Below are 24,627 nucleotides of genomic sequence, written 5' to 3'. Positions count from 1 at the left end.
GGCGTGGATGGATGAAAGCTTTGTTTCCTGTGGAGAAGAATGAGATAGTGAAAGGAATACAATAGCATTGGGAACCAATAAACCTACCGTCATTAAAAAAAATAATTCATCCAACTCTTAATTAGTTAATTCACAGATCCTCTTCAGTTTCTTCATCTTTTCAAAGCTGTTGACATCACCTATTTCACTTACGGCTGGATTTAGGGACAAAATAACTCAAGCACTGACAAAGCCAATGAGCATCTTTTAGGCATTTATTAAATGAGGGCATTGGATTCGTTATCTTTAGGGTCCCTCCTGGTGCTCCCACTATGGAGTGGACCATAGGGAGGTGCAAGCAAGTCAGACCCACTAAATAAATGTCCAAATAGTGGAGTCGTCATTTGTTTGAAGTGAAATTGCAGAACAGTAAGTATTTATATTGAAAGAGAAGTGGTTAAATACGTCAGACGCCAAATCTCATCTTTTGAATTGTGCGCTACTCAACACCAGCCTCCCCTTGCTGAAGTCCATGAGGGCAGATAATTGAGCTTGCTATTCCTTCCTCCTTTCTCTTCATCATTGCCGTGATTCCCATTTCATATGCAGTCTACACCAGGCCTGTGTCTTGTCTCTCTGTCCCTTTGCATAGGGTGTCCCTGAATCCTGTTATGTACAGGTTTTTCATCTTGGCCTTTGAAATGCCCTTTCTTGTTTCAAAATTTAGCTCAAGTGGCACCTCTTCTGGGAGGCCTTCCCACCTTCCTCAGTGACTAGCATCCCCATTCCCTAAATCACTTTATGTATACATGGAAATTACTGATATGTTCATTCTCCATTAAGGTTGGGGGAGGACAAACATTTGTTCATCTCCAACTACGTGCCAATAACTGTGCTAAACATTTTATACATATTAACTCCTTTGATCCAACAGAAGTTCCTCGAGAGACTATTTTTTTCTTTCTTCCTTCCTCCCTCCCTCTCTCTCTCTCTTCTTCTTCTTCTTCTTCTTCTTCTTCTTCTTCTTCTTCTTCTCCTTCTTTTTCTTCTTCTTTTCCTTTTAACTCTAACCCTATTTTTCAAAACACAGAAAATCCAGAAACCATTTCCCATCTGGTGCTTTAGTTAAAATAGCACATTGGGTTAATTCTACCATGCCATATATGCCAAGAGCAACAAAAGTTAAAGGTTTTAGTGACTGCTTATCTCAGCAAACCATGAAATATAGAAATACATAATATAAAAGGTACATCCTCTTAACCATCCCTCCTCCCATAGAATTCTGTTCATAATTATTATATTTATAAAACGTTCCTCGGCTGTGTTATGGGGGAAGGGACAGTCATACTAAAGGGATCCAAATTTGAATACTTCTCATACATTTTGATGCAAACAGGAAACTGTCATTATTATTCAAAGTCTTGTCAAGAATGAGGAGTTTTCTTTGCTCTATTATAGCGTTTTCCTCAGTTTTGACTAACTGGGCTTTTTAAAAATGGGCTGAGGAACACCATTTCAAGCATACATTGCTCTATATCGTAATCATTGCTAACACCCAGATGAGGCAGAGGATTTTATTTTTCAACTTCTCCATATGTTGACCTGGGCACTTACTTTAGTCTCATTGTGCTCTTTGCCTGGCATCCTTGTCCCGTCTCTGCAGGAGTGAAAATGCTTTGGAAAAGCAGGGAGGTGCTAGGTTCGTAACAGGTCTAGAAAGACATGTTATAAAATCAAGCAAATGTTGAATTATTTATATATGAATGAAATGAAAATAATTGAAATTTGAATGGATTGTAAAATAATTTTACCACTTTTTCATTTAATAATTACTTAATATAATTAAAATAATTTTAAATTAAATCTTAGGATTAAAAGAGTGGGCATTAGTGAAAGAAAATGTCATCATTAATTTGAATATGGCTATTCCCCTAGTTGACAAATGGATGAATTTTAGACAGCCATTTATGAATCAGAGTGGGTTTCCTGTCCTGTAGACCAAGCATTGAAAAAAGAGTGGCTGAATTTTCAGGCTTGCCTGCAAATGCCAATGTAGCCCTTGAAAGAATGAATGGGCTGTACACACATGTAAAGAAAATCAGCACAAATAATAATCTTCAATGCAAGCACTTAGATAAAACAAAGAATAATAATAGTATAGTTAAAGAGAAAGCAGTTTTTAACATATTTTCCTAAAAATGTTTAATTGGGGAAGATGAAGAGGTAGGCACGGACCTTTATGAACATTCCAAAGGGGAATTTTTATGGTGTGTAGCACATAGGATCCTAGGCGTAGACTCCATCAACTCCTACCTCATTTTTACAGCTGAGGAAATGAGCCCAGGGAGGTTAAATGGGATTTGTCTATGATCAGCTAGATAGGAAGGGCCAAGGCCAATGTTCTTTGTCATTCTGATACAGTCCTTGGTGCCAGCATCCTAAACAATTCATTCTATAATTTTCTTTTTCAGTTTTTTTTTTTAATGTGGATAGTATACTTTGTTAGTTCTCTGTGAGAAGAGTTGAAACCTAACCAGGCTTCCTCCAGCAGCAGCCAGTTGGTGTGGGCTTGGCAAATGTAAACTCCTTTTAATATTTACTGAATCAAAACATAATTAAAAATAATTATATTTACAATAGTATAATATGCTAGCAGACTATTAGTGGCTTTTTTAGGAATTCTATGATTTTGGATTATCTGTGTCTGTCCCTATCTACATGAATATGGAACATTGAAAGTTAATTCTAATCACGTATGGCATTTGAACCTGATTAAGAGTCTGGGATATTGAGCATCTCATCTGTGGGAATTAGAGCTGCATGCAGGGTGTTATGGGCTGTGTACGCATGCAATGGGTTCCTCTGAAATGAAGGCATTCAAGAAAAAACCTGCATGATGACTTTTCTTTTCTTTTTTTTTATTTTTGGAGGCAATGGGGGTTAAGTGACTTGTCCAGGGTCACACAGCTAGCTACTAAGTATCTGAGGCCGAATTTGAACCCAGGTCCTCCTGACTCTAGGTCTGGTGCTCTATTCACTGCAACACCTAACTGTCCCCATGATGACTTTTCTAATGTGTCATGAGAGGTATTAGGTATGGAACATATTCCTTAGTGACTTCTGAGGCTGCTTTCATGAGCCCAAGATGCTTTGATTTAGTGCTCTCTCTGGAAAGCCTTTCATATCATCATGTGTAGAAAGTCCTCTCAGCTGCTTGTTCGCTGATTGTCTGGCTGCCATTTGGTTAATTCACTTCCTACTCAAATGTTGTTGTGTCATGCTGGAATGTGCCCTTTGGCATAGATAAAGGGAGAGAGAGTCATGACAGATCTTTGAAAAGATTGCTTATGTGTCTTGGGGGCCATAATTTGAAATCATTGATGGGAACAAGGTGTGGGACAATGCTTTGCCCTCATGACACTCTGGTCCCCAAATGGAATGAGCTCTCTCACTTCACTTTAAGTTCTCAATGAAATGGAATCATTTTGTTCTCTGATATGGTAATACTTCTCTGGGTGTGTGCTCATGCTCATAGTGGTGCTCCCTTGAAAAGTAAGGCTAGTCACCCACCCGTGACTTCTAATCCTAGGTAATTCCATATGGGAACTCCTCTGAAGAGCATCGTCAGAGTATCCATGTAGCACTTGAGCTATGGACAAGTGTCCCTTCTTTACCATTCAAGTATTTTCCCTCATGATGTCTCTTCCTGCACATAGGTAGTCATACAACCAAAGAGACTTCCATCATGTACAGTTTCCACAGATATCACCAGTGTGTACTCTATTGGCGATTGGGAGTGGTGGTGGAATCAATTAATGAGCATTTACTATATGCTATGGCCAGATATTAAACTAAGTGTGAGTCATAAGAATAAAAAAAAAAATTCCCAACTCTCCGCACCCACTTTCTGTTGGGTGAGGTCACAAGTGCATATATAAGGATATGCAGAATAAATACAGATAGGTTCAAGGGAGTTAAATACAAGAGAGTTAGGGAGGTGCCAGTAATTGGAGGCATCAAAAAACGTGTCATTTATGCATCATGTAATGCTTTTAAAAAATAAAAAAAAGTTTTATTGATATCCTTTACATTACATAAATCATTATGTTCAGGTTAGTGATTTTTTTAGTGCAATTCCATTTTCCCCTGAGAATTAGTATTGCAATCTGCTGTACTACCACAATATCTTAGTGTACTTGACTTTCCATAAACATTAATAGTTTCCATTTTCTTCTTTTATAGTTTTTGCCATTATGATGGGTATGAGATAAAACCTCAGTTGTCTTTTTATTTTTTTCCATTTCTCTTATTACTGGTGATTTAAAAAAACTTTTTGATTAAAATTTATTTTATTAACTTACATTTATTTTTTTGTTGTCTAGATTTCCCCTTGTATCTCTCCCACATCCTTTCCCAAAGATCCATTCTCTTTACTAAATCTGTTTGTTTAAAAAAAGGAAGAAGAATAAGAGGAAAAGATCAGGAACACCAATCAATATTTAAAAAAAAAATAAACCCTTATTGTTTTGCTATGTTCCATGCTCATGGAGCCCAGCACCCCCTTTCCACCCCAAAAGAAACTCTCTGAAAAAGAGTGGGAGGACACATCTTCTCATATCTCTTTTTTGAGGTTAAGTTTGTCCTACATAATTCTCCAGCATTCATTTTCAACCGTTTTTGTTTTTGTTGTCAGTCCACTTTATATTTTTGTAGTCATTCTTTATTATTTCCTGGTTCATCTAACTTCACTTTGCATCTGTTCCCAGAAGTCTTTCCACATTCCTCTGTATTTATCATGATTGTCATTTCTTATTGCACAACAGTCTGCTCTTGTATTCATTTACCACAATTTATTTAGCCATTCCCCGAATGATAGTTATCAATTTGGACTCTAGTTCTTTGTTGCCTTTTAAAAAATGATGCTAAAATATGTGAGGGTATTTTAAACCTTTCTTTTTGTTAATGAACTTTTTGGGACATATGCCTCAAAATGGAATCGCAGGGTCAAAAGGCATGACCATTTTAGTCATTTTATTTAAATTATCTTATAATGAATTCTAGCATACATCTTAAACTCCACATGTCCAAAGTAGAACTCATTATCTTCCCCCCTAAACCCTCCCATCCTTACTTAGCTTCCTTATTAATATAGACAACATCACCATCTTCCTATTCCTTCAGGCTTACAACCTAGGAGTCATCCCAGCCTCCTCACTGCCCACCTCATTTCTAATCTATCGCCAAAGCCCGTTGATTTCACCTTTTCTTGCATATGCCTCCTTCTCTTCTCTGACACTACCCCCACCCTGGAGCAGGCCCCCATCAGCATATACTACTGCAATAGCTGCTGGTGGGGCTGCCTACCTCATATCTCTCCCCACCTGGGTCCATCCTCTGTTCAGCCATTGAAGGTCCAAAGTGCAGGTCCAGTCATATCCTCCCTTACTCAATAAACTCCACTGGCTCCCTGTCACTTACAGAATCAAATACAAAATCCTCTAGTTAGTGTTCAAAACCCTTTCTACCTTCCCAATCTTCTTACAGCTTCCTCACCACACACTTTTCAATCTGGTGACACTGGCCTCTTTGCCATTCCGCAACTCAGATATTCCATTTCTCAACTCAGAGTTTTCTCTGACCGTGTCCTATGCCTTGGATGTTCTCCCTCCTCCCACTGATTTCCATGGCTTTCTGTAAGTCCTAAAGAAAATCTGATCTTTTGGGGAAATCCTTTCCCATCTCCTCTTAATTCTAGTGTCTTCCTTCTATTAATTGTTCTCTATTTATCCTGCATATAGTATAGCTTGTTTGAATGTATTTGTTTTCTAGTTGTCTCCCCCATTAGCTTGTGAGCTCCTTGTGATCAGGTACTGTCTTTTGTCTCCTTTTGTAGCACTGATGCTGAGCACAGTGCCTAGCATATAGTAGGTGCTTAATAAATGTTTATTGATTGACTTATTGATTTATATTTCCAAATTGTTTCCCAGAATGGCTATACTAATCCACAGATCCATTAACTGCTCATTAATGGGCTTGGCCTGATCTTTCCAACCTTCACTATTCCCATGTTTTGACCTATTTACCAATTTGTTGGAATTCGGGGTTGTCCTGATTTGTTGTTGTTGTTGTTTTTGTTGTTCAATCATTTCCCATCATTTCTGGCTCTTCACGACTCCATTTGGGATTTTCTTTGTAAAGATACTAGAGTGGTTCACCATTTCTTTCTCTAACTCATTTTATAGATGGGGAGATTGAGGCAAACAGGATTAAGTGACTTGCCCAGGGTCACACAGCTAGTAAGTGTCGGAGATCAGATTTTAATTTGGGATGATGGGTCTTCCTGACTCCAGACCTGGAGCTCTATCCACTATACCACCTAGTTGTCCTGATTTGCATTTCTCTTATTATGTACAATTTAAAGCATTCTTTTATCTGGGTAATAGTAGTTTTCATTCCTTCTTTGGAAAACTCCCTCCTCATACTGTTGACCACTTGACCACTTGTCTATTGGGAAATGACTTTTATTCTTATATATTTATATTACTTCCCCATATATCTTGGCCATCAGAACTTACTCTGTCATAACTTAGGCAAAATGTTTTCCCCAATTTACAGTTTCTCTTCTAATTGTAGCTGGTTTTATGAACTTTTTTTAAAAAATTTTATATATTGAGGATTATCAATTTAATATTTTATGTTACCCTCTATCATTTAAATAGGAATTCTTTCATAGCCATAGTTGTACATAGTGTATCTTTCTGTATAGTTTCACCTTTTATATTTAGGTAGTACATGCAATATTTAGTTCACATATCCATTTGTATATCACTACAGTATATGATATAAGATTTTATTATTCTAAAACTAATTTCTGACAAACTCATACTATCATTTAGACTGAAATTCTGTTGGACATAAAATGAAAGCCTTTTATTAAATCGGTGGTGTTGAAATCAGAGGAAATGGCAGAAAATTGGATTACATTTCATCTCTGTTCCCCCAGCCCCACCTTCCACCCCCCATATTTCCAGCCATGTCACCTTAGACAGTTTATTTATCATCTTTGAACATTAACAAAATAGGGATGATACTCCCTGGCAGAGATCTGGATTGAGAGACATGTTCTGATGTCACAAGAGAGCTGGCCTGAGTGTCAAGACTTTTAGGTTCTGATCCCAGCCAGTCTAGTAAGAGAGTGTCTTTGGTAAATCAGTCAGTCACATTGGTTTTCATTTTTCTTGTCTATAAATCATGGCTCTTGTTCTAGGTCATCTTTAAAATCCTTTGGTCCTCTGGTCCTCTAGTCTCCTGGCCTGGAAAAGGGGCTTTCTGCATTAAGCTGGGCTTCCTGAAATCTCTAGCACAGCCTAAGGGTTGGACAAATGGCCCTGTTACTTTGGTGATTTAAAATGAGTGCTAATTACATTTTTAACTGAAGTAAAGAGGGAATATAATGTGGCAGGGGCACCCATCAGGAGTTTTGTCTGCTGCTATCTAGGTGTGGTGTCTGGTACAAGGCATTTCCCAATTTAAACTCTCTGAACCTTAGTTATATCATTTGCAAAATAAGGTGATTGGAATAGATGATCTCCACTGTCTTTTTCACCTCTAATAGTCTATGTTATCAGGAAATCCTTCTTGGTGGCTAGTGGGAGTAGGTGCTAGCCATTGTCCTGCTATTTTTGTCCTTGATGTTGGACCCTGGAGGAATTTAATGATCTCATTTAAGCTATCACTTGAGAGTTATTTTAAACTAGCATCCTACTTTACATTAATTTTTGAGTGTAGTGTTGTAAAGGCCATGAATATAAGGCACGGAGGCAGAGGATCTTGTTTCAACGTGGCTTTGACTCTTCCTCACCGGCGACCACAGATAAGCCACTTTATTTCCCCAAAGGTGAAGCCTTAATGTTTCCATCATTCAAAGGCGTTATAGGGTCACAAAAATTAACACTTCATTGTATCTTCAGGTGATTTGATCCAATCCCCTCATTTTATAGATGAAGAAAATGGCCTGTTCAAAATCCTAGATAGTAAGTGGCAACATGAGGACCTCAATCCAGAGCCTTCCTCAACTTCAAATCCCTCAATCATGTCTCTGTGCCACATCTCTTCTCACTAGTAATACTTGCAATGCCTAACTCACAAGTTTGCTGTGAGGAAAACACTGCTGGAATTTTAAAGTGTGGAAGAAATAGAGATTATAATGGATATATTGTAGAGTGTTTGTTATTTTAAGGTGGAGTGATATGCATCACCACATGCTAGAATCAATTGGTTATATATCAATCAAACAACACACATTTGAATGCCTCCTTCCAACCACCAAATTTATTCATTTGCCTGATAAATTTATTTATTCATTTATCTATCCATCTCTATTTATTTGTTTGTTTGGAATTGCAATTAGCTGATATACTTCTAAATTGAGAGTTAATTTAAATTAATGAAAATTAATTTTTATATGATTTGAATTATAGTTTTGGAATGCATGGATCTTAACTTAGAGTCATAAATCAATGAGCTGTTTGTTACAACAGATGAAGTCTCAAAAGGAAACCATAAAAACAGTGGTGCAAAGAGGCTGATTTAGGCTGAAATAAGAAAGAACTTTGAAAGTCTAACAGCTATCCAGCCCTATAATGGTTGCTGGGAGAGGAAATCGGTTCCCCTTTAATGAAACTCATCTAGCGTTATTAGGATTGAATTGAATTAGCTCTTGGGAACATGGTAAAAGGGACACTTCTTCAGACATGGGTGGGGCTAACTGTGGGCACCGATGGCTGTTCCAAATAGGGGATTCTGGGTGCAGAGACCAGGCAGAGCTCGGTGAGAAGTGATGGAAAGAACTTCAGTGAAATAAACAATTTCACGTCCACCTTAGAGCTCTTTCACCTTCCCCCAGCAGATGTGGAGGAAGCAGGTTTGCCAGAGGTTGATCTTTCAAAAACTGTGAACAAAGAAAGCCCACTTTGGAATTTCTCTGATACTCTTGGCCAAAGATTAGCTGTTTATCACAGTCTTGAATTTAATACTCACTAGACTGATTCTCACTGGCCTATTTGGATTCAGTCTGGGCTGAGCAGACAACTGTTGTTGTGTTGTTTTGTTTCCACCTTTCCCTAATTAGCTGGCTGCTCACTAATGAACAAGTGCCCAGTGTCACAACAGGGAAGTCCCCTTCAGGGGAGGAAAATGAATATCTTTGTATTGTTTGTACATCACATTCTGTTCTTTATGCTGTTTATGTATATATATTATGTATGTATATATACAATTTGTATATTATGTATTATATATTATGTATATTATGTATATATATGTATTATGTATATATATGTGTATATACATGTATATATATGTATTATGTATATATACATGTATATATATGTATTATGTGTATATATATACATGTATATGTGTATTATGTGTATATATATATATACATGTATATATGTATTATGTATATATATACAATTTAAATGGGGGAAATAATTTTGCTTTTTCCCTTTTGTTATAAAAAAAAGAGCTTTGAGCATCCCAAATATATACATTTGATATGTTCAGTTCTTTTGATGCTTTGGAATTTTAGAGATTTATTTATAATAGTAAGTCTACATTTTTAAGTCTCTTGAATTCTAACTTTGACCTCAAGCATGAGCCTTATGCAATAGCTGGCATGTTTAGGTTTTCTGGTATTTCAGACACCAGGAAACGATTTACATATTAAATCAATTGCTCCTACTAAACAACCAGCCCCAGCCTCCACAGTGCCAGTGTGAATTTCTGTTTTGAACATAATTATTAAGAATAATAAGGGCAACTGGGTGGTGCCATGGATGGAACACTGGACCTGAAGCCAGGAGGAACTGAGGTCAAATCTAGCCTCAGACCCTTACTAGCTGTATGACCCTGGGCAAGTCACTTAACCTCAATTGCTTCCAAAAAAAAACCAACACACACACACACACACACACACACACTAATATATTTGCCCAGGGGACCTTGACAGTCCTTTTTAACTCTTCTAGGTGAAAATATCTATCCCTCCCACCGCCTATTTTGCTACTTCATCTTACAGATGAGGAATTTGAGGCTTAGAGAAGTGAACTACTTTGACAAGTCAAAAAGCCCAGCTCAGTTCTCAAGTATCTTTCCACTCCACATACACAGCTGCTTCTTGACCACTAGTTGAATCATCCCATGCCCTGCTATGATCTTGGCTTTCTGGAATTTTCCAGAGCTCTAAATATGACTTTTTCCTCCCCATCCCCAGCTGATTGGTCATGTAAAGGCAATTTATACTGACTTCCCAGATTTTTCTAGAAGCTTGTAGCTGGGGAAAGTTTGTGACTGTCTCTGTTAGAGCTCCCAAGAGTAGCAGAAAATCTCCCTGCTCTGGCTTCTTCGCTCTGTCTAACCTTTCCACAGATGTGGTCAGTCTCAGGAATATCCTAGCCCAGATTTCTGTGCATAAAAAGACATTGGAATGCAGGCACTTCCAAATCTGACAGGCATGGGAAGCAGGGGGAGACCACCGGTACCCAAAGTTAAAAACACCCAGAAAGCCACAAATCTTATTTAGCGAGCGCTGAAAAGTCATTGTAAATCAGTAGGGACCAGGCCGGAGGAATCACAGTCAGTTCTACCTGAGGTGCAGAAGTCAGAACTTAGGTTAGAAATGAAAACCTATCAACTTCCTTGAGTGTTCTATGAATGGTACAGTCTCCGGGCCTAGGAACATAATGACTGAGTTTCACCCTGCCCTCATAAGGACATATGTGGAGTATTTGGGTTCAGGTCTAGGCCCCACTATGTAGAAGGGCATGGATGAACTCTTGGAGAAGAGAGTGAGTGGGATGGTGAAGAGGGGTGTGCTCAATGCAAGGAGGAGGAAATGACCTGCCGTGAGGCTTGTCTGATAATCACTGAAGAGTCGGCCCTGCCGAGAGGGAGTAGTCAGAGAAACACCGGGCCACTTTGTCATGCCTCATCTCTTAACATGAACGTTGTCATGGAACTAAAACCTCCTCTCCTCCTGGCTATTTCTCACTTAGTGTAGGAGAAAGGATTAGTTAGCATCACCATCTATAGTTATCAGATCATAGATTTCGAGTTGGAAGGGACCTTGGAAGTCATCAAATCCAGCCCCCTTCCTTTCTCAATGAGCAAACAGGCCCAATTCATTAAGTGATTTGCCAAAGCTAGCCCAGTGGCGGAGTCAGAATTAGAATTCTTGTCTTCATGTTGCTTCCCCAGCAGGTCCATTTATACAGTAGCTGTGAGTTCTAAGTTCATATCCTGGATTTGGTACCCACGGGCTGTGGGGTCTTGACAAAATCCCTTAACTTCTCAGTGCCCAGTCTCCCCTGGAAAATGGAGATAATACTTCTTATGCTAGTTATGTTTCAGGGTTCAATTCAATCCATGGGTTAATAGATGAGAACCTGGCAGTGCCCTAAAGAGACCATCCAGCAGAGAGATTCTTGACCCTTATGGTATCATCAACCCACTTGGTATTCTTTTGACACCTAGCAGCCCCTTCTTAGAATCATGCTTGTGGCCTATATTCATGATTGAAAGAAAAAATTAAATTTTGATTAGAGATTAATGGAAATAAATATACATTTTTCCCATACAAGTTCAAAGACTTTCTGAAATTTATGCACAGATTCTCCAGCTCACAGATACTAGGTAAAGAAGCCCTAATCCTCACTGTACAAGTGAAGAAACTGGGGCCCAGGGAGCTGAATAGACTTGCCCATACTTAAACATGGGAAGTTTCAGATATAGGATTTGAACACAGTGTTTTTTTTTTCTTCCACAGCTAGATAATATTTGGGTCAATAAATATTAAGTGTCTACTATGTTCAAGGAAGAATGCTAGCTGATTGGGTCACAAAGAAAAGACAAACAATGAAATAGTCTCTGCTCCCCTGGACCCCAAATAAGACAGTATTTGTAAAGCTCTTAGCACAGTGCCTTGCACACACTAGGCACTAAATCAATGCTTATTCTCTTCCCTCCTCCCCATGGAGCAGCTTTTTGATTGTGAGAATATAGAACATGTATAGATAAGGAAATCTCAATTTGCACTAAAGAGCCGCAAAGAACTTACAGGAGGGAGAGAGAATCAACAGATTGGTGGATACAGAAGGGCCTAGAGCAGGAGATGGTGTCCAAGGTCCTTGAGGCCAGGAACAGTCTCCTTTTAGACTTCGTGGATCAGTTCAATCGGTTCCATCCATCAGATGGAGGTCCTAATCCATCCTTTGGGAGGTTGTTTGAATCGGATTTTCGTGGGAACTAGTGATATAAGGGACTGTTGTGGGAAAGGAACTAGGGAAAGGCCTTTCTTATTAAAGAAAAGCCACAGATTTTTCCTAGGGTGATGAAGAAGAAAGGACTTAACCTCTTTTTGCTGCATCTTCCACATAAAAAGTAGTCCTGCGGATTGAGGCTTCTTTTGGCCTCACGCTCACTTTGGTCTGACTTTCACATGATGGTCGAATGGTGGAAGCACTTCTGACTCAGCGGCAAAAGCCATTGCTACACTTGTCTGAAAACGCTGATTGTGTAAGATTTGGGTCACCTGGGGTTGACCGATTGACGGGTTGGTTTGTTGGTTGGCTGGTTAGGGAATGTTCGACTTTTTTCTTAACCATTTGATGGATAAGAATTCTCATGTCCTGGGATGATTTTGAGTAGCATGAGGGACCTCTGTGTCCAAGCTAGCTCAGGCCCCTGTGATGGTTTTACCCTCAGGCGGAAGACAGCATGGGCTGTGCTGAGGACAAATGTAGCAAGGGCCATATTCTCAGTGCGGAGAAGCGTCGGAAGGAGCCTGAGTCACTATGGTTGGGATAGGATTGGACCTGCAAAGTAAGGGGGCTTGCTGGTCAAGTATGTTTCTCTGTTCATGTGCATGTATGTGTGTATAGGGAGGGGTCATGGTGAGGTCTAGCCAGCATGTAAAGCAATGTGATGCTGGCCTCAGACGTTAGGCTTGAGAAAGTCGGCGGGACGCCCGGGGGACAGCCTCCTGCCATGAGCTTTTGTGCCTCAGGAATTATGTGCCTGCTTTCCATTGGTTGGCTGTTTCCCTGGACAGCGCTCTTCGCGGAAATGCGATGCTTCTCTCTCCCCAGATCAGAGGCTGCAGGCAGCCAAGGCTTGTCTTTTGTCAAGGTCATTTGATTCACTGTGAAGCCTGCTTTGGAGAAAGTGGAGTTCCTGAGGGCCACTGCTGGGGCTGCTGCTCCCATCAGCTTAATGCAGCACTGAATGAGGTGAGCTACTTCAGGAGAAAGAGAGCAGTGGGCCTGAGGCATTCCGGTTGGGAAAAAGGGGAGACGACAACAACAAAAGACTTCAAATACGGCCTCAGCAACTCTGGGGAAGCCCCATGGAAAGTCTGGGTGCCCCAGGGGAGGACCAGCTGTCTCCCAGGCCCTTCCTGCAGCTTCATCTTTTATGGCATTCTCATTGCCTTGCTGCAAAGAGGTTCAGTAGAGGAAAGCGCAGCTACAACGCTTTCAGCTAGAGAAATTCTGTTTGTCCTGTGCAGGGCCAGGTGGGGCTGCTTTCAGGGAGCTCCCACCGGCTAAAGAAGGCTGGGAACTCTCAGACCCGTTGTGTATTGCCACTGAAGGCCACCCAGTATTGTGAGCTCCAGGGGATGTCGGATCAGACAGTTACGCAGCCTGGCCCGGTCCCGATGCGCAGCTCCTCCCTTTCCCCCAATTACTGTCTGGACTGTCCTCCTCTCCCGTTTTTCCCTCTTCTCTTCTTCCCCTAGCTTCCTTGCACCACCCCACATGCCTGCAGAGAATTCTAGGCAAAGTCCAGGACTGGGTGAAGCCAGACTGCTACCTCACTATTTCTCCAAACCCTAAATATTTTTGGCAAGCCCTGCTGCCAGGCCGGTTTCCCTGCGGAAAAGGCTCAGATTTCTTTTATGCAGGTATTTCCCAACCTTCATTGTTTGGAGGGTGATGGGCTCCACAGGCGTCTGTGTTCTACCTCCACCCACCTTCGCAGATGTTTTCTGAAATATCTTGAAGCAGAAGGGTATGTTTCCACATTACAAGAGCCCATGTGAGCTCCAGCAGCTTGGGCAATCTTAGATCTGGCAGGCAACATTCAGCTCTAATAGTGTGTGCAATAGCCAGTGATCACAAAATAGCCAGCTTCTGTCCAGTGCCATGCTAGGCATTTACAGACCATGACATACTTCTGGATACTTGGCATCATTAATTACCCTGTCTTATCCCACCAAGAGCCTATGGAGGTGGAGAAAGCAATTTTATTTTATTTTCATTGTTTTCCAATCATGAAATGAGAAACCTCATCAAAGAAAGAAAGGAGGAAGTGTTACCCAGTGCCCCCCCCCAATAGTGACATGGCTATTCTGACTTTGGAGGTTTCTGGAGTTCTAAGAAGCCTTGCACAGCATCTGCTTCACAGAAGGAATCTCCTCATAGGCTCCCTGATAGACGACCTTCCAGCCTCCACCTTCAAAAGGACCTTACTTCATTGTTAAGGAGATTGAATTGCCCTACACCCCCAGCAATCTTTTACATCTTTGTTTGGTTGGTTGATTCATTGGTACTTAATAAATGCTTGTTGTTGACTTTATCTCAAGGAGTTGATACATTTCACTCTGATACAACAAGTGTTTCGCAGACAACACCTTCTCCCCTGCACAGCGCCTTTCTTCCTGAAACACTCCATTGATTGCTAGCATCCCTGAAGGACAGGCTTCTTGGTGACCTTTGGTAGTGGGACAGTGTGCTTCTATCGACGCCTTTTCTAGTTCAACAGTTTGGTACCTTTCCATGGGGACTTCCTGCATCTTGTTGGAGTAATGGTGTGGTTGACTTTGGGCCATGCTCTCCTTACTGAAGAGCTGCAAGTATTAGGGAATTCTTTCCTTCCTTTCATTAGGCCGAAAGATGCAGCTCTTTCCAGTTATCTAGTCATCCCATGCTTTGCTTTCCAGTTTGCTCACTCTTTCAGTTATTGGAAGACAGCTGTTATTTTCTGCCCCCTCTCCTCACTCAAATATTCTCTGCAAGCTAAAAACCCCTCATTTTTCTTCTTTTCTTTTAAATTTTCCTTTCTTTACTCTTTGAGGCAGAGTTGTTGTTTTAGTTGCAAATTCTCCTCTTTCTCTGCTCCCTCTACCTACCCAATGAGAAGGCAAGAAAAATAAAACTTATTATACATATTTATAGTCATGAAGCTAGGTGGTGCAGTGGATAGAGTGCTAGGCCTGGATCAGGAAGACTTATCTCCCTGAGTTTAAATCTGGCCTCAGACACTAACTGTGTGATCCTGGGCAAGTCACTTAACCCTGTTTGCCTCAGTTTCCTCATCTGTGAAATGAATTGGAGAAGGAAATGACAAACCACGCTAATATCTTTGTCAAAAAAAAAAAACCCAAATGGGGTCATGAATATTTGGACACAACTAAAAAAAGACTGAGCAGTAGTCATGCTGAACAAATTTCCTTATTAGTCATGTGTCTGCTAGAAAGAAAGAAAGAAAGAAAGAAAGAAAGAAAGAAAGAAAGAAAGAAAGAAAGAAAGAAAGGAAAAATGCATTAATCTGTACTCTGAGTTCACCAGCTCTTGATCTGGATGTGGATAGCAGTTTTCCTCATGAAATCTATTGGAATTGTCATGATTCATTGTGGTCATCAAAGTTGCTAAGACTTTAAGTTCATTATCTTTACAATATTGCTATTCCTATGTAGCATCCTTTGTTCTTTACCTGTATTTCATGGGATCATAGAATCCTTGATTTAAAGGTCTAAGGGACTTGCATGGTCATCTCAGCCAATACTCTCATTGTACCTGAGGAACTTGAGGACCAGAGAGGTTGATCTATCTTCCCATGGTCACATAAGTGGTAAAGGCAGACGTAGGATTTGAGCCTAGGTCCACTGATTCTAAATGAAATGCTCTTTCCACCAGTTCCTGCCTCTCCTCTCTATCCACCCTCCACCCTGCCCTCTCTGTTCACTGACAAAATAAGTTCAATATAATTTGGAAAAGGACCCTAGTGACTAGGGAAATCAGGAAAGGCTTTGTGTATATGCTATAATTGGGACTGGGTTTTGTAGAAATAAGGAGTTAGAAGAAGTGGAAGGAGGGAGAACATCCCATGTGTGGAGCTCATTCAGCATGAAAACATGGAGGGAGGGGATAGTGTGTCAAGAGTGAGAAATGGCAAGAAAGCCGGTCCACCCGTCCGTCAGGCTGGATGCTAGGGTGCAAAGTTGGACTGGGATGGGGCAATGAAAGAAAAGGCTGGAGAAGTTGGATTTGGATTGGTGGAGATGGATTTTAATAGCCAGAAGAATTTGCATTTTATTGTAGAGACAATAGGAACCATTGGGCAATTCTGTGTGGAAGTGGCCACTCTCCACATTTTTGTCTTTCACCGAGCTTAAATGTCTTCATTGAAACTCCCCTACCCTAACTGTTCTTGGTTTTGCTGTCTGGGACCAAACAGAACAAGTTGAATATGGTGCTTCTCTTTGGTCCTATAGATGCCAGGCAGCCTAGTTCGGGTCTTCTGACTAGGTGTCCTTTGGAAGTATGTGGCATATACATCTGTTATTGGGGAATAAAAGTTGTGGTCTTAGAGTTTCTCATTGGTTTAATACAGAAAATGAAACCATTGTGGGCAATCCATCATGTTGAACGGCTCTGGGCAGATCTGGACTTGTTCTCTGCTCTAAATCATTCTGGGTCCCTTTATTACCAAGTCATTTTATGCAAGAAGGGTTTCTGTTCATCAGGTAATTTTATTAGTCTTGATCTCTTCTAATCCAACAAACATTTATTAAGTGCCCCCTAGACGTGGGGGCATAAGCTTTCATGCCTGTGTGCTAATCTGTTGTTAAACAAACCGACCAACCCCCAAATATCCCACACTCAGATTTTCTTCTGGAATCACCACCTGCAGCATGCAGTCAATGGTAAGCCTCTTTTTCAGTAGACAACCTCTTTTGTGATTCTGAGGTCTTGGGGGGCGGGGCATGGCTCCTACCTGTTTTTTCTATGTTCTTTGCTTTGTGTCACTTTCCTCATGATGTTCCAGAAGAAGACTTGTTTTTGAGGCTCATTCTTCTGTTTCTGACCCCTGGGGCTAACTTCCTCACTTGACCACAGCACCATGTCCATATCTCGACTCATGACTTGTCGATTTTCCTTAAATCCTGCGAACCAGGATACCAGGTATCTTTTTTTTTCTAAATTGGCTTTCTTTTCCTTCATTGCTGGGTAGCCAGCTAATGTTGATGAGGTAGAAAAGAGTGCTTGAGGCAGATGGAGCAAGTAGGACATGAAATAGGAGATCAGATGCAGAATGTGGCCAGGCAGAAAAGTGATCAAAGAAGACTACGCATTGAAGCCCCTACAGTGGACTTCCCTGAGTGCTTTCACAAAGCACCTTCAATTCCAGGACAACTTTTCCCCTCCCCTTTCCTGTTCTCTTAGCTTGTCACCTCCAGACTACCTGATATCCTAGACTTTGGAACCATGCTTGCTCCTCCCATTCTCTTGTCCCCTTCCCCCATTCCATAAAACTGTATTTAAACCATACCTTTGACCTGGAGCAGGGCCTGTGGCCTATGCTCTACCTCCCACATGGAGCAGAGCTCATTGGGGTTCCGCCGCATGGGAAGCAGGCCCACTTGGGTGCATCACCCCAATAAATGCCTTTCTTTAACTTGGAGACCGTGTAAGTGAATTATTTCAAGACACTAGGACCCCCATGTCTATTCCTCATCATTTCAGGTAGCACCCCAACATTCTTGGGGTCCACCCTGAACTCATCACCAATGGCTACAGAGAAGATCTAAGTGAATTCTTTTACACCTGAACCACCTCTCCCAACTCTGACCTCAGCAATGTCACAACAAATCAAGGGATCTAGACCAATCTTGCTGCATGCTTTTCTGAGAATTTTGGCAAGTAATCAATTAATCAATAAGCATTTTGAATTTAAAAATCTAGTCATTATAAAGAAATATCCAAATAGAATGGAAACAAATTCTGTTACAGCCTTAAATTGTGGAATTGTTTTACAAATATTTGCAAGAACATAGAGGGCTACAAACTATATAAGACACATCCCAAATATACCCATGCATATACTAGATGTGTGGCATAAACATATACACATATACATGTAATCATCACATACACAATACAATATGCACGCATGGCACATGCATGTTCATCATAGGTGTTCCCCAGAGTTCTGTCCTGGACTCTTTCCTCTTCTCCCTCTGTGCCATTTCACTTGGGGAGCTTGTCAGCTTGCACAGATTTAATTGGCCTTTCTATGGTGATGATTCTCATATCTACCTTTCCTGCCCCAACCTCTCTGCTGACCTCTAATTTTGCTTCTCCAACTGCTTTTCAGATGTCTCAAACTGGATGTCCAGCAGACATCTTAAATTCAACATGTCCAAAACAGCACTCATTTTCTTTCCCTCTAAATCTCCCCCACCTCCATCTTACCTTCCCTATTACTGTACAGGGCAATAGCCTCTTCCTAGCCCTTCAGGCTCACAACCTAGTTATTATCCTGGATTCTTCACTATCTGTCTCTCACCCACTATATTCAATCTATTGCTAAGGTTTGTTGATTTCATCTTTACAGCATCTCCTGACTCTGCCTCCTTCTGTCCTCTGTCCCTATCCTCACCCTGGTGCAGGCCCTCATCACCTCACACCTAGATTATTGCAATAGCTGCTGGGGGTCTGCCTGCTTCAAGTTTCTCTTTGATCCAGTACATTCTCCATTCAGCCACCAAAGTGATTTTCCTAAAGCCCAGGTCTGATCGTCAATGCCCTGCCACCCCAACCCTGTATTCAAATTCCAGTGACTCCCTATCACTTTGAGTATTACATACAAAATCCTCTGCTTGACATTCAAAGTCCTTCATAACCTCGCCTCCCTCCTGTCTTTCTAGCCTTCTTATATCTTAGTCTCCTCCACATACTCTTCAATCAAGTGACACAGGCCTCTCTACTATTCCACTAAAAAGACATTCCATCTCTTATTTCCAGGCATTTTCTCTAGCTGTCCCCTATGGCTGGATGCTCTTTCTTCTCACCTCTGCCCTCTGGCTTCCCTTTATTTCAGTCCCAACTAAAATCCCATCTCCTACAGGAAGACTTTTCCAGCCCCTCTTAATTCCAGTATGTTCCCTCTCTTAATTATTTCCCATTTATCCTGTCTGTAGCTTGTTTGTACCATGTAGGTTTGTTTGCATGTTTACTCCTCCATTAGATTATGATCTCCTTGAGGGCAGGGCTTGTCTTGCTTCCCTAGTGAGTAGCACAGTGCCTGGCACATAGTAGCAAGTGTTTATAGATTGATAAATGTGGACAGGTTACCTCCACACACTTGATCATAGGAACAAACACATAAAAGGCCATCTGCTCAGTATCTCTTCTCTCCTTCTTAACTTGCACAGTGCTTTTAAGATCTTGGATCAACTCCCATTGACTTTGGGGCCTCTTCTAGCTCTGTGCTCAGAGGACCTAGGAGCTCGCCTCTCATTAACATTAACAGGAGTTACCATTCCCAATTCCCAGAGCACTCTAGTAGAGTTTCCCATGACAGAAACACTATTTTAATGAATACAACAAACATGGCAAAAAGCAAACAGCATTTGTAGACACTGTGTAATAACCTCATATCACAGAGAGGCCACAGATTCTGATGCAGCTGTGACCTCCTTGATGTGCAAGTTCCCTTCAGTGATGCTAATCACAGCCTGTTTGCCCCCCCCAGCTGGGAAACTTCTCCATTTCCCCCCATAAGTTGGCCTCATTGGTTTCCCCTAATGTCCCCCCCCAAGTAACACACTTTCTTTGAAATAGAGGGAAAGTCTGTGCTATCCCCAGCTTATCTAGCTCCCTGCACATGTACAGAAAACCAATGGAAATGGGTTCTCTTGAGAAGTTTTCTAAATGAGTGGGGAAAAGACCATTACTGCAAAACTTTCAATTCAGCGGACATATATGAAGAGCCTACATACAGCTGACAAGACATGGGTTTGGGCTGAGAATATAAGGGCAAAGTCACATCAGGCCCCACTCTCAAGGAGATTCCATCCAATGGGGGAATACAACATTGGGATATAAATAAATAGCTACATAGGATTTTGAAGAAAAAGAGACAGTGCAAATACCTAGAGGGGTGTCATATGTAAATTGAACCTTGAATGAAGATAGAGAGTCTTGGAAGCAGATGAGAAGAGAGAGTACATTCCATGCAGAGAGCTTGGCTTGTGCTAATGAACAAAAGTAGGAGGTAAATGCAGAGATGAGAGATCAAATGGTAATTTGGTTTGGCTGGGACTGGGAATGTATTAAATGTGGAGTAATATACCAAAGGAAAGAGGAAGCTAGAGCCAAGTCACCAAAGGCCTAGGATGCCAGCCTTAGAGCACAGATATTTTAACCTCCAGATAAGAAGGAAGCTTTGGAGCAGGGGGTTGGAGACTGTCCTTTAGTCATCTTATTTCGGTTCTGTTTTGATGATTTAGAGAGGGGAAAGCCCAAGCAGCAGAAGATCAACTAGAAGATTATTGCAATACTCTATTGGAGCAGTGAGGAGAGTTTCAATTAGAGTGGGAAGGAATTGGTGGAGAGAAGGGGGGCATTTGAAAGATATTACGGGAATAAAATTAGAAAGAAATGGCTTGGAGGGGATAGTACCTTCAATAAAAATAGGGACCTTTGGAGGAGGGGAAAGTAACAATTTCATCCACTGAGTTCCATTTTGAACCAAATAACCTAATCTTTCCTTTTTTATTATAATTCTTTCATGACTGTAAGTGGCATGATGGGAGGCAGAGTAGCCAGATTCTGAGCTTTATGTGGGAAGATTTGGGTTCAAATCCCCTTCAGACACTATATGCATGACCAAGCCCCAAAGGCAAGACAGGCAGGCATGGGTGGGTTGTGACTTATCACTGTCCTCTCTGAGCCTGAGGCCACTCTATTAGCAGTTAGAATCTGGTTTCATTTTGTTTGAATGGACTAACTTCCCTTGCCCAAAAAATTACATTCTTTTGACATTAGTGACAGGATGTCCCAGCGGAACTCATATTTGTTGGGAGTTAGGAGATCTAAGTTCTATGTTTGGCTCTGCTGAGTCTGACACTTCTCATGTCTTGGAAGATTGTAGACTTGTATACCAACTTCTTTTTCTAATTCCTCCCAAAATCATCAGCATGGTTGACATGGTTTACCCTCTAGTAGATCAAGACCACTAGAATGATCACCAAAGTTCTGGTTTCCTTTTCCGTGTCCCTGAGTTTGGGCACCAAAGGATGAAATTGGGCTTATAACTGGGGTTGGGGGAACAGGTCAGTTTATTGCCTATACTACCAGCACTCTAGGAGGCAAGCTAGTGCTCTTACCCAACAATGGCATCATAGATTTCTTCCTGTCTCCTTCCTCATCCCTATATTTTTGTTTATAGGCATAGTGAAATAGAGAGCTTGGATGATGAATAATTTATTATGGACTCTCTAGAGGAAATGATATTTTTCAAAGTTACTTTTTTATTCAGGGGAAGAAATTGTTTCAATTATTTCCTTCTTTCTGAGTCTTTTTTTTTTTGATGGACAAAGCAGGCATATCCATTGTATTTTTTCAGAAGTGTGCGTTTCATTTTCATTCTCCTCCTTTTCATCACCATCATTTGAAATTTGATCAATACCTTCTTGTTGTGCCATTGATGTCTCCAGTTATTCTTGTCAACAATGAACCCTCCCTTCTAAAAAAGAAAAAGAGTTAAGTAGAGCCAATCAACCCATAACCTTATCTGACTGTGTGCATGCCATTCCACCCCATTTGTCTCTCAGCTCTCCATAGAAAGGAGGGAAATTTATTTTTATCTTTCAACAAACCAGTATTTATTAAGAATTTGTGTTGTGTTTGGCATGGTGTTTTGTGCTGAGAATACAAAAAAAATTGATATCAATCATTAAAATTAAACAAGATTTGCCTCAGTGCTAGGGTCCTATTTCCAAAGGTTCAGCATTTGCATCTGAAGCACACCGCATGTCATCTCAATCGGCAATGCTATCAGTTTGTGGCCTCTTTTGTCATCATTGAGAATACTCTGTGCTGATGTTGCATCGGCATAAGGCTCTAACAGAACCGCCCTAGATCCTGTTCACATACTTCTGATCAGCCATCAACAGCCATTTATAAAGTGCCTAGGGTCAGCCACAATGTTAGGCTCACCATGTAAGCAAATCATGATGGGGGGGGGGGGGGAGATGCTTTGAGAATTCCATCCCATTCAATGACTGAAATCGAATTGCAAATCCAAACCCTATCTTCAAGCTGCAACATCAGGGACAGGCCAGAGAGAATTTTTTTTTTTTAAAGCTCTTTTATATTCCTTTAGATACTCAATGGGTAATAATCAGCTTTCATTTATTTATATTTTGTTGATGGTCATAAAGTACTGTGATTTTCCCTCTAAAGGAAAAAAAACCACAAAGTATTATTTAGATACTCTTTCTCCTGAATACATATTGAATTGTGCTATGGACAGGCTGCTTAAGGGATGCATAATTTAGCCAGGATTCCTTTTGACAACTTGTGGACATGTTTTGCCATCTTTTTGTTTAATTAAAAAGAATTAATAACTATTTGATTTTGTTTTGCAGAACCCCAGCTGAAAGGAATTGTGACAAGGTTATTCAGCCAGCAGGGATATTTCCTGCAGATGCACCCAGATGGAGCCATCGATGGCACCAAGGACGAGAACAGTGACTACAGTAAGGACAACTAGTCTGCTTCTGACCAATTTGAAATCAATAGAGCCCATCTTTAAGACTCCATATTTTAAAAGACAGTAACAAGAAAATGAAATGCCAAGCTGCTCATGACGTGATGCTTAGGTTTATGTCCGTTGTCCTTCCTTCCTTCCTTTTTCTTTTCCTTCCTTCTCTATCTTTCTACCCTCTTCTCTCTCCCTCCTTCCTTCCATTTTTTTCTTTCTTTCTCACTTTCTCTCTTTCTCACTTTCACATAGTGATAATAGAAAGAATATTAACTCAAAAGGAAGAGTTACGTGCATAAATTATCAGAGGTTGAAGAAACCTTAATGATCATCTGATTTTGAGACCCTTATTTTACAGTTAAGGAAACGGAGGCACATAGATATTAAGTGACTTGCTCAGGATTGCCTGGTCATTATCTGAGGGGGCCTTTGAACTCAATTCTTCTCTTTGGGAATTATTGTCTTCTGAATCACAGCTGTTTGTATGTTTGCATTAAATCCAACTATCGACAGTTGCCAACTTTAGATACAAAGTGGTTGTTCTTGTAATGGCTAGTAAACTCTTTATTATGCTCATGAAGGTAATATAACTAATTATTATTAGTGGTAACAACAATGAAGGAATTCCAGTATAGATTACTATATAGCTACCATTATGTAAAATATTTTAAGGTTTCTGAAGAACTTGAGCAATGTTAATCCATTTGATTAAAGGTGGTTTATTAATTACTAGGTCTAAGCAATGGAAAAAAAGTAAAAATAGCAACAAACACTAGAGTTTTTTCCCCATTTTCCAATTCTCCATTTCCTCAATTTTCTCAATTTTCTCATTTCTCAATTTTCCATTTTGATGAATTCATCAAAACATTCCTGTCTCATACTCCTAGTCCTCAGGGAAACATAAAGCCAAATTTCTATAAAAATCCGGTGCCAATTCTATCCCATCTGAGAACTTTATTCTCATCTAGAAGAATTCTCTCCAGTCTGTCAGACTGAATTATCCTCTTCTTGAGATTTTGAAGATGCACTCTAGGACCATAAATTTAAGATAAGAAGGGATCTTAGAGATCATTTAGTCCATATAGATAAGGAAACTGAGGCTCAGGTTTTTCAGTGACTTGCCAAAGGTCACACAGTTAATAAGTGTCAGAGCTAGGATTTGAACTCATCTCCTGTGATTCCGAGTCCAGTATTGTTTCTATTGTACTGTACTATCTTTCAAATAGAGCACAGGAAGCTAAGCTCCTCTCCTACATAGATGGTACATAAAAGACATTATTTAACAGTTAGGGTGGTAGGTAACAAAATCATTCACTAATAGCAGACACATAGAAGAATGATTGCAGAGAGCAGAGCAGTGAACAAAGTAAAAAGCTCTTCTTGGCCTTCCCTTGCAGATGAGCTCAGTTCACTTGAGCTGATGTGCAGGGTCAGTTGCAATCAAACCTTGTGAAATGCTATGTATTCTAAAAGAAGCAAGGTCTTTGCTATCTCAGCTCTTACTCCATCTTGCTGAATATCAATTCCTTGCTAAGACCTGGCTATGGGTCCTGGGGAGTCCAGGTTCCCTGTGTGCATATGTGGGACAGATTTGTAAAATGGAAAATGCAGTGGTTCTTACAAAGATTTCTGCAACTGGTTGGTCTTGGGGTATCATTAGATCATAGTCATAAATCCAGGATTCTTCCTTCTTAGTGTTTATGTAATTACTTTTTCCTTACTTGAAGATGGTATTTAAAAAGAGGTAAAAATGTAAGTTACTCTCCCCCCACTAAAGAAAAAAATAAAAACCACCCAATCTGGGACAACCACCTT

The 24,627-nt window shown here is 40.5% G+C and overlaps 1 protein-coding gene across 1 annotated transcript in view; it reads left to right on the top strand.

The window, feature by feature from the left end:
• Positions 1-24,627, top strand: part of FGF12 (fibroblast growth factor 12) — a 232,616-nt gene that overhangs the window by 23,692 nt on the left and 184,297 nt on the right. Inside the window, exon 2 of the mRNA XM_027848835.1 lies at positions 22,697-22,807. Coding sequence (XP_027704636.1) covers positions 22,697-22,807 — 111 coding nt within the window. The remainder of the gene's footprint in view (positions 1-22,696; positions 22,808-24,627) is intronic.

The sequence above is a fragment of the Vombatus ursinus genome, unplaced genomic scaffold (assembly GCF_900497805.2).
Source record: "Vombatus ursinus unplaced genomic scaffold, bare-nosed wombat genome assembly UNPS02006874.1, whole genome shotgun sequence".
Taxonomy (NCBI): domain Eukaryota; kingdom Metazoa; phylum Chordata; class Mammalia; order Diprotodontia; family Vombatidae; genus Vombatus; species Vombatus ursinus.
Note: the sequence above shows the minus strand (reverse complement) of the source record. Positions and strands in the feature narration are given on the sequence as shown.